This window comes from Zonotrichia leucophrys, chromosome 19, assembly GCF_028769735.1.
Source record: "Zonotrichia leucophrys gambelii isolate GWCS_2022_RI chromosome 19, RI_Zleu_2.0, whole genome shotgun sequence".
NCBI classification, from domain to species: domain Eukaryota; kingdom Metazoa; phylum Chordata; class Aves; order Passeriformes; family Passerellidae; genus Zonotrichia; species Zonotrichia leucophrys.
This window is the reverse complement of record NC_088188.1, coordinates 6,513,002-6,530,935: the sequence shown is the minus strand read 5'-3', so window position 1 is coordinate 6,530,935 and position 17,934 is coordinate 6,513,002. Positions and strand designations below refer to the sequence as shown.

General features: G+C 41.2%; 1 protein-coding gene across 2 annotated transcripts; it reads left to right on the top strand.

Moving 5' to 3' along the window:
* Positions 1 to 360: 360 nt before the first annotated feature.
* On the top strand, positions 361 to 16,592 carry INPP5K (inositol polyphosphate-5-phosphatase K). 2 transcript variants are annotated; one of them, XM_064729406.1, is made up of 13 exons: positions 361 to 545; positions 2,965 to 3,072; positions 3,741 to 3,849; positions 6,851 to 6,967; positions 7,876 to 8,048; positions 8,640 to 8,751; positions 9,267 to 9,376; positions 9,951 to 9,977; positions 11,679 to 11,871; positions 12,091 to 12,228; positions 13,026 to 13,109; positions 13,799 to 13,903; positions 14,163 to 16,592. In XM_064729406.1, exons 1-13 carry the CDS (start codon positions 511 to 513, stop codon positions 14,277 to 14,279), a joined length of 1,428 nt encoding a protein of 475 aa, XP_064585476.1. In that variant the 5' UTR covers positions 361 to 510; the 3' UTR covers positions 14,280 to 16,592. The 2 variants fall into 2 exon arrangements, with proteins under 2 accessions (XP_064585476.1, XP_064585477.1); XM_064729407.1 differs by lacking the exon at positions 9,951 to 9,977 and having other exon boundaries at positions 372 to 545.
* The last annotated feature ends 1,342 nt before the right edge of the window (positions 16,593 to 17,934 follow it).

The window sequence follows — 17,934 nt, the reverse complement described above, 5'->3', positions numbered from 1 at the left end:
AGTTTTTTTGAGGTTCTTTGGGGGGTTTTTTGGGTTTTGGGGGGTTTTTTGGTTTTTTTGTTTGTTTTTGGGGGGGTTTTGGGTTTTTTTGGGGGGGTGGGGTATGGGGGGTTTTTGGACTTTTTTTGGGATTTTTGGGGGGTTTTTTTGGGGTGTGTTTTTGGGGTTTTTTGGGGGGGTTTGGAGGTTTTTTTGGAGGTTTGGTTTTTTTGTTGTTGTTGTTTTTGGGGGGTTTTTTTTGGAGGTTTTTGTTTTTGGAGGGGGTTTTGTGGGTTTTTTGGGAACGGGGAGGTCTCGGTGCCACCCTCAGGCCGCTGTGGGTCCTCCCGGCCGCCAGGGGGCGCCGTGGCGCGGCGCGTGCCCGCCCCCGTCACGCGCGCCGATGGGCGCGGAGCGCTGAGGGCGGCGCGGAGGCCGCGGCCGGGCCGGGCCGAGCGAGGGGAGAGCCGGGGGCTCCGCCGGCCCTTTCCCCGACCCTCGGGCAGCGCTTCACTGCGAGAACCCCCGGGCATGGAGACCGCGGGCCTTCCCAGCAAGGAGTTGAGGTGAGTGGTGGGCGCGGAGGGGCGCGGGGCTGAGGGCGGCTCCGAAAAGTGGCCGCGAGCGGTTACGTAAATGGGCGAGAATTAGCGAAACTTGTGTGTGTTTGTGTGCGTGCTTATTAGCGCAGAATTACACAAATTGGCGGCGTGGCGTAGTCATATGAAATAGAGGAGAAAAGCTGATTTTCTGGTGTGGAAGGTGGTTCAGGGAGGTTTATGGGGCATTTCGGGGTGCTCGGGACTTCCCGGAGCTCTGTTAATGTGTTGTGAGGGCACGAGCATCTGCACTTCTGTCATGGACCGGCTGTCAAAGACTTGTCACTTTCTGAGGAAGAACAAGCTTGAGTAAACACTGAGCTTCTGCTTTTACGATGTTTTTACAATGTTTCTTCACTCTCTGTCGGTGTCCTGTCTGGGCTCGATTCCTTCCCTGCAGAAACCTGCTTAGGTGGGATTTGGGTAACAGCCTGCGACAGGAAAATTTAAACAGCCAAACTAACAAGCTGACAAGAGCTCAAATGTCTTAAAAATCCTTTGAAGGCTTTATTATGAACACTGTGACCCTGAGAAATTCTCCGCTATTGAGTCATTTGAGCATTAGCAGCGGTGATGCTAAATAATGACTTTAGTAGGTTGCTTGTATTTAGGACAGTGTTTGTTTCTACCATTGAGATTGTTTTTGTCAGTGCTGTGGTCACTGGGCACCTTGAGGAATTGAATTTCTGTCTGTAATGACTGATGGCTAAAACATTATTTCAGTTTTGTTTAATCAGGTAATTGTCTTACAAAATTAGTAACTGGAGAGTGTTCCCAAGTGCCATCTCCGGTGGCAAAATTAGATCTGCACCTACCTACATTTTTCTTTCCCCTAGAAATTTGTTTTGGAGTAGCTTCTGTGTGACTTCAGCATAGCCTTACAAAGATACCCTATTAGTGAGGAAAATTATGTATCATTTTAATCTATTGTGCAAGGTTGTTTTCCAGCTTTTCTGTATCCATTTCTGTATACGTCACCTTGAGCGGGCAGTTGATTGTGGGATAAAACCACGGCCTTAATAATGGGTGTATTGATGGGGTTCACTAATTATCAGTGTTTATAAGATCATTATAGAACTCTTAAGATGATGGAAAATTAACAATTTTTTTTGAGCCTCTCTGTCATGTAACAAGACTGACAATAAAGTGAATTTCTTTTTAGAAGCTCTGGTACCGGAATAACCATTTTGTAAAGAAACAGCAGCGATGTGAATGTTGAGATTCAGTGGCTTTGCTTGGTTCTGCAATAACCATTTTGTAAAGAAACAGCAGCGATGTGAATGTTGAGGTTCAGTGGCTTTGCTTGGTTCTGCAATAACCATTTTGTAAAGAAACAGCAGTGATGTGAATGTTGAGATTCAGTGGCTTTGCTTGGTTCTGCAATAACCATTTTGTAAAGAAACAGCAGCGATGTGAATGTTGAGGTTCAGTGGCTTTGCTTGGTTCTGCAATAACCATTTTGTAAAGAAACAGCAGCGATGTGAATGTTGAGGTTCAGTGGCTTTGCTTGGTTCTGCAATAACCATTTTGTAAAGAAACAGCAGCGATGTGAATGTTGAGATTCAGTGGCTTTGCTTGGTTCTGCAATAACCATTTTGTAAAGAAACAGCAGCGATGTGAATGTTGAGATTCAGTGGCTTTGCTTGGTTCTGCTCAGAACTTTTGGGAGCTGGAGATTACATTTCTCCTCGCCTGCAGACAGGCACATGATCGATTCAAATCAACAATAAATTCTTTTAAACCCTGAGCTCGTCGAATTAACCACGTTAAATCTATTACGAAAAAAAAACCAATTCACCGTGTGAATTGCAGCTTTTGTAACAGCCCAGCCAGCGCGGTGGGAACACCACAGGGGTTTTTTTTTCCCCAGCATTGCTGCACCTCCATTTGTCCTTTTGAATGCTGGATCTGGAGAACCCTTATCAATCTCTTGGCTTTAATGGGCCGGTCCTTGAGGGTGTAGCGGTGAGCGGGAGCCGATGGCGTCGCTGAGCAGCGAGGACGCGGCTCTGGGGCTCTCCCTGGCCGAGGCCGAGCGGGGCCGCAGCCGCTCGGGCAGCCTGAGCAGCACCGGCTCCAGCGGGCGCCTGCAGCTCCGGCACAGGGTGGCCCAGCTCATGGCCTGCGTGGAGGACATCAGCTCCGACGACGAGATCCACGAGGAGGTGTCCCGCACTCTGGATGAAGCTTTCCTCATCTGGGGCAAAAAGATGAAGGATAAGGGGCAGGAATTCAGGTTTTGCAGTTGGTTGTTTTTGTAGCAGTGACGGGGCTGGCAAATAGAGCTTCTGTCGCTTTGCATCAACTCAAGAATGTTCTTAGAGTTGGTTGCCTGTCCACATTTCAGTTTTAGCATTGGTTTTGTGTGGTTTCTGTTTGTTTCTAGATTACATTTAGTTACCTGGAATGTGGGCACAGCTTCTCCCCCTCCTGATGTCACAAGTTTGCTTCAGCTCAACTCGCTGGGCCCCACCACGGACATGTACGTTATAGGGTGAGTGATATGAGAGAACTTGCTTTGTGAGTTTATTGCAAAACTGCTGGGTCTCAGCATGGTCTGTTTTGGACTGTGTGGTGTGAATCACTGCCTGGGAGATGGTTTAACACCGCTGCTACCAGAGGGTGAAGACTAACTTAGTCTAACTAACAGGAGACTAACTTAGAGCAGAGATGATTTATAGCAGTTGCTATTATTTGCTATGATTTATAGCTATAGATTTAGAGCTGCTGCTGTGTAGTGATAGAATGCAGAACATCTTTTCTAAACACACAAAAAGTTGGGACTGCTGCTTTTTTGTTAGCTTGTTCATTTTGATATGAAAGTTATTGGAAATTCAGCATGTTTTAAGGGAATTAGTGCAATCTTGTTAGGCACAATCTGCCCCTGTGTTTTCCAAACTATGTTGAAATTCTGAAGTCCTGACAATCGGGTTTTTATAACACACCTTGAGTCTGGCATTGTCTTAAACTCTATCTTCAGGTGTATATAACCTCCTTTAATTTCGTTTTACTCAGTGTCAGATTTGTTAGACTTGTGTGTAGGTTAAACTGCTTGAATGAGAAACTGAACTGCAAGAATTTTCTGGGCTCTGTGTTCTGCAAAGTTCCTATGAATTCTGTCCAAACCAACTGGTGCAATGTGAGTAATTGTGATGTATTCAGCTTACAGGAGGTGAATTCAAAAATCACAAAATTTCTGTCTGACTTGGCATTTGATGATCCATGGAGCATTTTTTTCATGACTGTCTTGTCTCCCTTGGGATATGTCAAGGTAATTATTTACATCACTCTTAAATGTCACAGCATTGAAGTAAAAGTCTTAATTTTTTTTCCTCAGATTATCCATGAAAGAGAAGTTGATGGTGTTTTTGCAGGTGTCTGTCACTTCCATAGGTACACATATGGTAGAGGTGATTCTTTATCAGTTTTCCTGTTTTTCATGTGATGTGAACTCATACTGAACAGCAGATTTCTTGTGGCCACAATATCTTTATCTCTCTCTTGTTTGTAGAAAAGTTTTTTGCTCTGTGCAGTATTGGGGAACTGTATTGTGATGCTTCTAATGTAGTCTTGCACTATAAATATCCCAAGCAATGGCAGTGATTTTCATTGAGATTGGTAAGGCTCTTTTATCTTTTGTTTCTTTTTTTTTTTCCAATTTATTTGCAGGTGAAAGTAAATTCCATATGTGTAAAACAGGATTTTAATGGGTGTATATATTTATATTTACATGAGGACTTGATTTTTTGGTTGAAGACCTATAGCATTATATAGGAATTTAAATGATAAGATTTTGGGGTAATATCAGGGACATAAGAGCAGCTAAAGTACTGGACATTTTAATAATGCCAACAGTAAATGTGGGAAGATATCCTGGATTTCTCTAGTAAAGAGAAATTAAAAGCCTTTTGTAGTGATTTTCATTAATATTGGTAAGGCTCCTTTATCTTGTTTTTTTTGTTTTTCCAATTTATTTGCAGGTGAAAGTAAATTCCATATGTAAACAGGATTTTAATGGGTTTATATATTTAGATGAGGACTTGATTTTTGGTTGAAGACATATAGCATTATATGGGAATTTAAATGATAAGATTTTGGGGTAATATCAGGGACATAAGAGCAGCTAAACTGGGTATTTTAATAATGCCAACAATAAACATAGGAAGATATCCTGGATTTCTCTAGTAAAGAGAAATTAAAAGCCTTTTGTAGTGATTTTCATTAAGATTGGTAAGGCTCCTTTATCTTGTTTTTTTTGTTTTCTTTTTCCAATTTATTTGCAGGTGAAAGTAAATTGCATATATGTAAAACAAGATGTTAATGGGTGTATATATTTACATGAGGACTTGATTTTTGGTTGAAGACCTATAACATTATATGGGAATTTAAATTATAAGATTTTAGGGTAATATCAGGGACATAAGAGCAGCTAAACTGGGTATTTTAATAATGCCAACAATAAACATAGGAAGATATCCTGGATTTCTCTAGTGAAGAGAAATTAAAAGCCTTTTGTAGTGATTTTCTAAACCAAGCACTATTTCTGGCTGATTTTGCTGAGGTGATTGCATTATCTGCATGCTAATCAGACTCAGTAGTTGTGCTGTTCTTTTAATTGTAATTAAACAAAACAAAGGACCCATTTGGAATTACAAAAAGGAAAAAAACCCACATTGTTCACTCTGACCTAAGTCATTGCTGATAAAAATTCAAACTCTGGCCGTGGGCTGACACTCAGGCCCTGTATCCACACAGTTAAAAGAATTGCTGCTGGTATGCCTGGCTGCTTTTGAATTGTAATTTATTACCGAGGCAGTTTGGAGCGCACTAATGAGCGGCTGCTGCCCCCTGATGGCCTCCAGCAGCACTCGTGGGCTGCAGTAACAGGGGGAGCTGTCAGGCCGGGTCACAATCAAAGCCGGCAGCAGGGAAAGGTCAGGCCGGGACTCAGGCAGGAATTTGGCTGAGCAGGAGAGCAGCACTCACCCCTTGGCTGAGCTGTGCTGAGGGAGAGGTGTCACCCTTGGGACATTCTGTCCCCGCAGCTGCAGGCTCTGTTTTCAGTGTTCTGTTGCTCACAGCCCATTCTCCCACCAGGATCCTGTTCCCTCTGTGCTTGATTTGGCTCTGAGGGCTGGTGGGACTGGTGCTGCTTCCAGTGCTGCCTTGCTGTGTTCAGGATCTTGAGAAACCTCTGGGGACTCAGCAGAGTGAAATAAAGCAAATAAATAATAAAGGGACTGGAAGATCTTGGTGCCTCATGAATGTGATTATGGGAAGGAGAATGCTGACTACTAAAATATTTATGCATCATTAGTGATTGCAGTCCATTGTTTCAGTGTTCTGTGGGGTATTTTGTTGGGTTCAAGGACAATGAAAACATTAAAATATATTCTGAAATAATTTAATTGTGTGGATAGGGAGACAAAGGAGGAATTCTGTTTTAAATTTTGGGCTGAATTTTTTGTGCTTCTCCAGCAGTTGAATAGTCAGTTTTATTCTAATGTAGTCTTTTTCTAAATTAATCCAGCATAAAATTGAACTACAGTTAATGTATTTCAATGCCTGTATTTTAAATTGAGCCATGATCATTAAAACACAATGAATTTTGTGTCTCCTGCCAGGATCATTGTAAAGTCCATAAATGTTCAATGAAGAACATCTTTATTAGACAGTTTCCACACACACAAACCAAAAAAACTCCAAACCACAAAAACCCCGTGTCTTATGTGCTCTCTAAGTGTTTGGTAAATCAGATTTTACAGGCACTGCAAGGCAGGAGTTTCTGCTGTTTGCAGCTCATTGTTTTTGCAGATGCCTGGAATTGACTGCTGTGCTTTTGAAGGCATTTAGAATATTTAATGATCTGCTCAAGGGTGCTTCAGTTTGAAAAAGCTGCTGCTGTTGGAGGACTTGTAGGTGTGAGTTCTAAAGCTTTTAATGAAAAGTGAAGGATTTGAGCAGGATTCTTAAAGGCAGAAACAAGAGGTTGGTGAGGCAAAGTCTTTAAAGAGGTTTGGGCAGGTGCATGTTTTGAGGGTGACTTCAGAGTGAAATATAATGTTGGAAATGCTGAGGAATTGATCAGAATTGTTTATGTGGAATATGTTTTTCACATGAAATGAATCTGCAATTACCGTGTCACAGTACCGAGGCCAGGCTTGGTGAGGGAGTTGCATGACTTCTGCCGTGGCCTTCTTCACCTAAAAGCTCCTGTGAGGTAAAGCCAAGGAACTGCTGGAAGTGACCATTCCTTGTTTTCTGTCTCCCAGCTCTCCTCGGTTCGCATGCAGGGGCTGCTGCTGCTGATCTTTGTGAAGCACGCGCACCTGCCCTTCATCCGCGGCATCCACACCCACTACACCCGCACCGGCCTCTTCGGCTACTGGGTAAGGGCTGCTCCCTGCTTGTGGGATCTCAGCACCTCAGCACTGAGGTGCAGTCACCGAGAGCACCCTTGGGGGGCTCGGGAGTCCTGGAATGTTCCAGAAGTGTCTGGTGGCTGGACTTTGATCCTACACGGGAGACAACACCTGTATGAGGATAGGAGGGTTTCACCGGGGTGAATGGTGAAGGGATGAGTTAATTAGAGGGTGAGACACAGGGTTTAGGATTTCTGTACAGGGGGGTTTAGAGAAGTAAGATGGAGGAATTGGGGCGTGTCCTGTCCTTCTTCTTCTTCTTCTTCTCCTCCATCTTCTGTGGTGATGGTGGCACTTTGGGATTGGTCATTACTAAAAGTGCACTGGGCAATAAGGGTGAAAGGTATTGGGGAAAATGATAAATATTGTACAACAACTTTGGGTATAAAGATAGGTGACCGCCCGGAGGGCAGGGAGTGTGCTCATGGCTGGCTGCTGAGCAGAGCTCTGTCGGGCCGAGAGAAAATCTTTTAGATAAACAATTAATAAACACCGAGACCGAGAAAAGAACTGAAGCCTCTTCTGCTCCTTTGGAACGCGGCTGCCCCAAGGCCACCCCGGGCCTTTCCAGGCCCTCCAAACAGCCAAAAATCGGACACCTGCTGTGCCCTGAGCTCTCCATGGGCCCTGCTGGCACAGGGAGGCTGTGCCTTCATTAAAAATTAATTACCTGGCAAGCAAACTCATTTGTTTGAACCTCATGTGCAGCGCAGACCAGAAATTTCAGATTTCAGTTTATTTGCTGATACGCAACGAGTTGTGTAGAAAGAAATGGTACTGATTTAAATCTTAATTGCAAGATTTAAAAGCTTGTAGGTGGTGTCAGTTCCATTTGCAGGGAAGTTTCAGGAAATGTTGTTCATCTCCCGTGGCAGGGGAACAAAGGAGGAGTCAGTGTCCGCCTGTCCCTGTTTGGGCACACGATCTGCTTCATGAACTGCCACCTGCCAGCTCACATAGAGAACACCGAGCAGAGACTGGATGACTTTGAGAAAATTCTGGAAATGCAGTTTGAAGGAGATGGTATTCCAAGTCCCTTGGATCATGAGTGAGTTGTTCACCCAGCTCTGTGTTGTTTCTATCTATTATCTGTTTATCTCGTCTTGCACTAAAGAGTTTTGGGTTTGGATTTTTCATCCATCATTTTATTTTATATGTCCCTTCAGCCTTGACCCTGAACCCTGTGAGGAAAAGATAACCTGAAAGACAGATGTCTGTCTTACAAGACTGTTCTCTTCCAGTCTCTAATTACATTCATTTGTTAGTATATAGGCTGTACAGAAAAGCTTTAGAAGCTAAAGCCTGTTTATACCAAAAATCCTTTAGGTTGCTGTTAAATGCTCAGAGATGGAAGATGCAGAAGTTAATATTCAGGCAGTAATAAGCAAGCAGCAAGAATGCAAAGGACTTAATTTAGTGTTTTAATTACTTCAATTTTTTTTTTGTTTAGCAGCAGGTTGTCCCTGTGCAAGCTTATCTATAGCTCCTTAATGTTTGTGTTAAAGCTGTTTGCATTAAGTAATAAAAGTGATTAGAGCCCCTAATTAGTGTAATAGCTAACATTCTGTCAAATTCTTCCCTTGAGTTAGTAGATTCATATAAATCTTCCTTGTTTGATGCATCTTGGTTTGGTTTTAAGGCTTCTCTTCTGGTTTGGAGACCTAAACTTCCGGATAGCAGATTATGGGATACACTTTGTCAGAGAAACAATCAAGAACAAACGTTTCAGTCTGCTCTGGGAAAAGGACCAGGTGGGTTGGCTCAGTCTCTGTGGGAGTTTGATTTCAGTTTTAATGCACACAAACACAACGTGGTAGTTAAATTACACCTTGAGCTTCTGATTTCTGGTAAAGAACACAAACTTAGAGCAGTCATGAGGTGGAACATGAGGTGGTCATAAACCCCTCATGTTCTTTGCAAACTTTTTCTGCTTTTGTGCAATTTCTTACTCATTTACAATACTCATGTTTGACTGGAGATTTCTTTGAACTTCAAATCTTGTCAGTTGTTCCTTACCTTTGTCTCTCCCTTCTTCCAAGAATTCTTTTTAAGAAAACCTAATTCTGGATTTGTTTTGGGTAGAATTGCCTCTAAACTTCTAGATGGATTGTGTCAAGAGTTCTGGCTATAACAAAGAAGCCATTCTGAATTTACCTTTCCAATGTTGTACTGACTGCAATGTTGAGTTGGTTGATGCTTTCCCAATCGTCCTTTAAGCTCTGATTTTTTAAACAGAATCATTAAAAGTTACTTTTTATTTCTGCAGTTAAATATGGCAAAAAAGAAGGAAGAATTTCTGAAGGAATTCAAAGAGGGTCCTCTGCAGTTTAAGCCCACCTACAAGTTTGACCTTTACTCAGATGTCTATGACACAAGGTAAAAGATAAAATGAGTTTAGATGTGGAAAATGAGAGTGACTGTGGTGCTTGGTTAAATATCACTTTAGTAATCAGCAAACCTGAATTTCCTGTGTGCACTGGGGCTGTTGAGCTGTTCTGTTAGGCTTGGATTGATCAAATCTGAATAAATGAATTTTTTTGGCTGAAGAATCTGGGATCTGCTGATTGTATGAGGGAAGTAATGAAACAACCCAGCTGCCTTTTTGGAAAGACCAGATTAACAAAATAAATGAGCACTTGTTTAAGCTGCTTCTCTTTTGTTCTTTCCTACTAAAAGTGCTCATTGGTTGTCAAAAAGAAGCAAAAGAATAATTGTCTGTCATTTTTGCTTCCCTTCTCTGTTTAAGCATTTCATTTGATATGCTGCTATTTGAAAATTAATGTATATTTGTCTTTATTGATTAATTTAAGTTGAAGGTGGAGTATCTTAATTTTACAAAGTTTTTCTGTGATATTGAAGTGTGTTTGTTAAGTATTAGTCTTATGTTTCCACAGAAAGATAAGTTCCTGTCCAGACAGGGTTTTGTACTGATCTTTTTCTTTACTTCCAGAGAACAGAAGTCCCTGTTTTGGTTTAAGTAAGAAGAGAACTTTCTGAATTTTGTAGTGATTTTACTATTTCAGAATCAAAACAAGGCTCCATCTGAGCTTTTGCTTTGATTTTTGTGAAATATTTGAAAATCAGATGACAGCTGATTTTCTTTAGGAATTTTCTTAACCTGTCTGAAAGCTGCAGTGTTATCTCCTCTGCTGTTGCACTTAATATTGAAAGTTTATTTATGTAGACCCAAAGACATTTTACTTCCTAATTTAATATAACAAGATGTAATGGGCCCAGCAGTAAATCTATCTTAAAAATATACTTAAAATAATCCAAACCTGGACATTTTACAAATGATTCACAGCCTGGTTGTCTGTATTGGCTGATTAGAGAACATAAATGTGGTTACACATTCTGTGTGCATCCTGCTGCTGTTCCAGCTACCAGAGAGGCTTTGGTGACCAGCAAGACCTCAAGGCAACCACCCTGCAAAAGTTACTTTTTATTTCTGCAGTTGCTTTTACTGAAACCTAGAGAATTTTATTTTTTACACTCCTTCAGTGTGAATTCTGAGGGTTTGTTTCCCATCTAATACTCCATTTTCTCTGAAGCAGGGAGTGTTTTACCTTAAGCTGTTCTTTTGGTATTTCCTGCACAGCAGAGCAGACATCTGGCATCTCCTAAAGATTTCTGTTGGTTTATAGAATTACTGCAATAAGTGGGATAAAAGCCCTTAGTCATTTCAAATCTTTCCACTTTATTAAAGGTAGGAAGGGGTAAAACAAAATTATGTTGGATATTGAACTAAATGGCCTTGATTTTGATATTTAAAGTTATTAAACTGACAGTTTTCCTTACACATCCTGCTTTTAACTTTCATAATCCAATCCAGTCCATTCTAATTCCCCTTCCATAGGGTATGATCTTTTCTCCATTTCAATTTGAAGTGATCCACCCATCCAGAGAGTTGCTTTTAAGCCTTCTTCCCACTACAGAGAGAGCCACAGAGGGCTCATGTCTTCTGGTGTAATTTATCATTTAAAAGGAAACTCATGTCTTCTGGTGTAATTTATCATTTAAAAGGAAACTCTGCATTGTGATAAGTACAGTTGCAGGCACAGCTTCCTTGATTATGGAATTTTGAAAGCCTGTTGTTATGAGACAACAGTGGCTTGCAAACCTGAAATGCAGGCTGGTACAATTTACAGAATTCTAAATAAAGCATTGCTGTGGCACCTGGGGTTACCATAAGCTACCCAAGTTTGTCCTGTCTTGTGTTGGTAAAAGAAACTTGCTCTTAAATATTTTTAATAATTTCAAACATCATTCAGACTCTTCCTACACATTCCTTATGTTTGCACCCTCATTTCTCAGAGTATCTGTATGGAGCCTGGGGCAGCTGTTGTATTATCTCTAAATCCATGCATGTTTTTACAGGGTTTTAGGAGAAAGTATCATTTCCTGTATGAAGCCAACTAACCCACTGAAATGTCCTTCTCCCCTTCATTTTACTCCTCTTTCAGAATCCATGATCTGTGCTGAATGGAGCTCAAATTTAGGAAACATTGCTTGTAAAACCCTTTAATCAGAGCTGTAAAATGAAGCTTGGATATGATTGCCTCCTTTTATTAATATGTATCTCACAGTCTTTGAAATCTGAGTAGACTTTGCACAGCATTTTTAGCTTTTGGCAACTTGTTTCTCTGCTCATTTCACTTTTTATTTTACATTTTTGCAGTGAGAAGAAAAGAAAGCCAGCATGGACAGACAGAATTCTGTGGAAACTGAAAAATCTCAGCGAGGTGGCATCAAAAGAAGGCGAATTCCCTGAAGAGGAAAACCAAATCTCTGTTACTCTGAATAACTACATCAGTCACATGAGCTATGGCATCAGTGATCACAAACCTGTCACAGGAACTTTCAAACTTGAGGTGCTTCCCAGTTATGTTAAGACAAAGTTTGTTTTACTCAGTGTTGCCTTACAGCAGCTGATTTCCCAAACCATAATCTCTGCTCCATTCTGATCATAGTGAAGGCAGCAAATTGCTGTCAGCTCATTTCCAGTCAGTTAAAGAGTCCAGTTGTGGCAGAGAAGAATAACTGAAAGAAGGACAGGCTTGACTGAGTTTAACCTCTGTTTTTTGGTGTAGATGAAGCCTCTTGTCTCAGAGCCCCTGGTTGTGCTGAGTCCTGAGGGTGAGTGGAGTGCAGAGCACGACGTTCTCATCCGCTACTCCGCAGTGCCCGAGTTCCCCAGCAGTGCTTGGGACTGGATTGGGCTCTTCCAGGTAATGTTGCCTCACCAAAGATGGGAATGTGCCTGCAGGAGCTGCTGGGGAGTTTTGGAGCATGATTCTTTGTTGGGAATTTAGCTGCTAGAAAATGGAAAAGTACAAAACCATGGCTAATTCCAAGTCCTGCACCTGCACAGATGGCGTGTCCTTGGGCCTAGCTGTGGTAGGATAACAAACAGTGAAAGAGACATGAGAAAAGAGAGATGTAACCCCTAAGGAATGAGGAAGAGTTGATGGTATAGTTTAACCAATAGATTGCTTAGTTTACAGAATATTCCTAAGCTTATTACTTGCTGTATAAGTGTCTGATGCTCTCTTCAATAAACGGAATTTGCTATCACTCATATTGAGTGCCTGAGTCTCCCCTCACCGACAAATGGCTCGACCCCGACAAAGGCCACATTCTGTGACAATTCTTGCTGGTGCAGAGCTCTGTGAAATAGTTGTGTGATTGCCATTAGTTTGTGTGTGCTGACAGTTTAGCTCTGCAGCATGTGAGTTCTTCCACATCTTCTAAATTCTCTGCTAAAATAATCTGGGTGATTATTGAAGTAAAATGTTGCAAAAGCTGTGGAAATGCAACAAAAATCAAAGTCAATGGAAGAGTGAGAGAACAGAGCAGTCCCACCCTCCCAGAAACAGAAGATGTTTGCATGCCCCCAAAATGTTTTGATCCTTAGAGTGTTTTAATTTCTTCAGTGAAACAGTAAACATCTCTCACAACTTTGTTTTTCATGTAGTATGGCTTTTGTTTCCATCAGGAAGCTGATAGTTTGTATCTTTCTCCGCAGGTGACTTTCAGGCATGTGAAGGATTATGTTACTTATGCTTGGGTGCAAGATGATGAAATTTCTTCCTGCAGTGACAGCAAAGAAGTCAGTTGTATTTCTTTTTAATGTAGTTTTCCATAGAGTAGCATTGCTGGTCTGTTCCATATCCCCTTCCCCTCAACTTGAGGAGTTTTGTATTCTCTTCCCAGTTAAAGCTAATTGGGAACAATATTATTAAGATCCCTCTTCCTAATTCTTCCTATTGAATGGTTTGGTCTCTCTTTAAAAACTGCTGTCTGCTACAAAGCTGCCTAGTAGTGATTTAAACAGAACAAACAAAAAACCCCCCAAAAAACAAAGAACACCTTATTTTGATGCTAATGATAAATATCCAGAGATACTTACCTGAGCAAATAGAAGTCAAAATTGGGAACGGTGGCTCCTTGGGACAGGAGCAAGCCAAGCTTGTGGATTTCTCTGCTGTTGCCAGCAGGAGGCAGCTGCACTCCCTGTGCTGCTCTCTGCCTTTGGCCCTTCCCTCCCAGCCACTCTGGGTCCTTCTCCCTTGTCACTGAACCAAGGCAGCCTCCTGACATGGTGAAGGATATTCCTTCTCCTCCCTGATTTCATTTTCAGATGGTTTCCTGAGTTATTTCTGTCCCCATCCGTTTTAGCTTACGTTTTAAAACGTGCTTATAAATAGCAAATACTGATTTTGATGGTGCCCTGAAGGGCTTTTTTGTAAACTTTTTTTGCTCTGGAAATTGCTCATTGCCTGTTCTTATTCTTGCCAGGTTTACATGAGTGCTTCAGAAATACCCAAGATGGGAGGAGAATTTTTGCTTTGTTATTATAGCAATAACCTGCACTCAATAGTTGGCATCAGTGAACCTTTTCAGGTAATACATTAGGAAGCATTGATTAATGTTGATGTGAATTTTTTTTAATTACTTCATTTGTTTTCATATGCATCTGAACATAACTGTGTTAATCCTTGGAAAAGTGGCAGAAGAAGGAATTTTTAAAAGGATGTTTCCTGGCTAAAAAGAATTTGCTCTGAGTACCTGTTACAGCATCTTTATATAATGGTATGGATAATACAGAGCAACACAGTGCTTTTGAATTGTTAATTTGGTTTTTATCCTGTTTTTCTCCTAGATTCAGTGTAGCCAAACACCAATAGAAGACGATGTGCTAGAGGAAGAGTGCAGCTGGCTGCAGAAACATGACAATCCAAAATCAGATGGTGATTCTGAAAATAGAAAGGGCATTTAATGGTCCTGGTTCAGCTGTCAGATGATTCTTTATGTCTTAGTGATTGTAAGCTTTTGCTCTTAGAAGATGGAGTGAGACAGGTAGGAATGTTCAGAAACTTTGGAAGCTCGTAGAAGATAATTTATTGTGGAAATGGTTATTTTTATTCTGGGGAGAGTGACTCTCTTGCACTGGATGAGAACTGTAAAATAGCACTTAAGGAATGCTGTATGTTTTAAGGTGATAGACATTTCTGATGCAATGATTTAACCCAAGGAGGTTGCAATGTTTCATAGGTTTTTTAGGCCTGTTCCTTTTTTTGTAGAGGATATTTTATTTACGATGCAATATTTACTATGCTGTAACCACTTAATAATTGATTTCCAAATCTTGAGTTTCAATGAAGTTATTTAAAAATTATTTATTAGATACAGCTAGTTAGCTTGTTTTGAAATTTTATTTGACTTTCAGATGTAAGCTAATTACCTTTTGGGAAACACCAGTGACAGCAGGTCACATGAAAAACAAAATCTTAGGAGTGTGTAAAGTCTCCTTTGGTAGATCCTTCTCTTCATGCCTTACTGAAAAACTCTTTGTAGGATTTTCAATTTCTGATTCTTCCAAATTGCAATACATTTATCAAAATGCACTATTCCTGATTTTTGAAATTCTTATTTTATAGAATAATTAAGCAATTTGCCTATTGCCTTCACTCCCCTCATTAAAAAATGTAAAATAAACCCATTTTTATACCAGTCCCTGGCTGGGAGTGAGCCAGGATCCCACAACTTCTGAGGGAAATTGCAGAAGTTGAGAAATGCTTTAGCATAGATGAACAGCCCATGGTTGATTATTTGACATAATCTTTGAAAATTGTAAATATCTTCAATTTATAGCAATCAGTCTGCAAACTTTGTGTTTTTCTAGAGGTGCTCAGACCTTTGTGTATCCTGTGCACTTGAGGGTGGAGATGGAATAGAAATTTCCTGTACCTTTAGGAACCTGAAAGGTAGTTAGCTTCTGAAAGGCTCTTGTTTCTTGGTGGGGAAATAGAGATCTTTGGAAAGGATAGGAAACATTCCACAGAACCAGACTGCAGTGCTGGGACTTTGAGTGTCCCCTGCTCTGTCCCCACTGCTCCCCCAAGGTGTGGGGAGCACAGTCAGTCCCTCCTCACTCCCACAGGGATGGAAAGGAGATGGAAGAGCAAGGAGTGTTGGGATGTTCATGCTGCAATTCTGCTTCACAACTGAGTGGATTCCTTTTTGTTCTTTTTCTCAAAGCCTTATTTTTTTTCAGGGTTGTTTTGAGATAGAAAGTGAACAGCTTGATAGGGTATTTGTTTTGCTTTTATCATTCAGTGTACAAAACCTTTTGAGGTGCAGGTGTTTGTGTCCTGTAGAAGCTCTGCCATAGGTTTCTGGGTAGGTAGCTCAGGGGCCTTTAGGAGCACTTGGCCTCTGGAGGTTTTTGTTGTATCTCAGCTTGATGCTTGCTGTTGGGAACACTTGGTGAGTAGTGAGGGCAGGTTCAGAGGATGCTGTGTCCATTGCATGGATTAACACTGCCTTGAGGTTTACAGTTTGTACATTCCTGTTACTCTTTGGAACCATACTAGAAACAGTTTGCCCATTTCTACTGATCTCCCAAGAATTTGTTTTGCACTGAATCTTCCAGATATGTGACTTCTCTTGGCAATTAGGGCATCAGACAAACCCCTGCTTTGAGCTGCAGTCCCTTGTGCAGTTCCTGAGCTGGCTCTGGTTTCACTGGTGTAACTCTCTGACCATTCTCCATGCAAGGAGATTCTGTGGAGAGCCCAAGGAGCGCTGGGCTTTGAATTCCAGCCCACAGCTGGCAATTTACTGTGGACCAAGATCCAGTTTCTTCTAAGCAGGGTGCATCTGCTGGGCAGGAGCAGCTCAGAGGGAGCCTCAGAGGATCTCAGACCCTCGAGATCCTTTGTGCTTGTGGGAGCTGAGACCCCTCTGTCACTGGACACAGAAGCTGCAGTTTGTAACCTGATCCTTTGAACCACAGGACTTCCCAGAAAATGCCCCCAGCAGCTGGGATTGGAGCTGCTTGTGTGTGAGGAGGATGCTGCACACAACTCTGCACTTCTTTCTTCAGTATTATGCACACAGAGGCACTTTTGTTTACTACTGTTACCTATGGTAGCTTTTCAAACTATTCCATGAGCTGTAATGATGCAATTTCTGATGAAATTTCTCTTTTCTTAAAACACCTTTAATTGGATGTTATAATCACTGGAAATGTTTTTATACTCGTGTGTTTTTCTTTTCATGTACCTCTAAAATAAATCCTGGCAGTGAAGTGTTGTGCATGGCCTCTGTTAATTTGAGGAGGAACAGATTGGTTTGGGTGGGGAGGATTAATTTGTAACTTTTTTCCAAGGAGGTTGTGTTGGTCATGTTTGATGCACAGATACAAAGTATTTTAGGAGGAAATTAGTTACAACTTATGGTAGGGCTTGGGCTGCAAAAGAACAAGGATAAATGCTCTTTTTCCTTTGACAAACCAGACTCATCTTATTTTTTCTCTATTTCAATGAATCCAGTATTAAGTGCTCTTGTGGTTTTGCATTTTCTGTCCCTCTTCCCCATTGAGGTTTTGACATTTTCCTTGTAAAAATGCCCAGACCACTTGACATTGTTTCTTAATTTTCGAGAGCAGGTTCTTCTAATTTCACTTTTTCACAGGGAATTGTTCATGGTGTGATTTGAGGTGTCTCTTTTGCCTTTATGAAAGATCTGCTAATTTATGCATCATATTTTAAATTTTCTATATTTTAATATAAATTTGCACTCGGCTTCCATCTAAGGATAACTTTTCATAACTTCCTGCTGTTGAAGAATTAATTTTCAGATGGGAGCTATATATCCAAGGAATGTTGTCCAGTCTAGCCTCATTTAACTCCCATATATTTCTGATTGCTGGCTAAGCTCAGGATGTGCAGTGTATCATTGCACACAGATAGTACAGCTCTGTGTAAACAGGAAATATTTCTAAGATGTCTTGCGTGTTTGTGAGACCCTAAAAATACGTTCTGATAAAAAACCATTGTTTCTACTACCACTGCTTCCTTCTCTGCTCTTGGACACTGAGTGACACTCAGATGAACTTGTCTGAATTAATATACTGCAGTGGAAAGGCCAGTTGGACAAAGCTGGAGTTAGGTTTTCCTTGAGAGAGGAAATGATACCTTTTTTAAGAGCTCTGTGTTGCTAACAGGAAACTTCCTGTGGCCCTTTCTGCCCCTGGGTTTAGGAATTGCTGTTTGCACGTGATTGACACGAAGCAATTTCTGTTTAATATACACTTACTCTGAAAAATGATCTGCTCAGGAATTGAACTGCCCTGAATTTGTTTAATTGCTTCAGTTTGAGGAACATCGTGGATCTGTGTGTGTACATCCCACCTCCCTCCATTACCGTGGAACTGTCATTTCCACTCACAGGGTGTCTGCAATCGAGGAGAACTTTGTGCAGCCTAGAAAGCAGCAAGAGAAATCTGTGTGGGAACAGCTGAGCCCAGCTTGGGAGAATCACTGGAGTCAGACTGAAGTGTGAGATCTGGGGATGCAAACTGGCAGGAGGAAATGCAGAGGTGCAGGAAGAATACAGAAAATATGAATATAGGCAACACAAAAGGATGA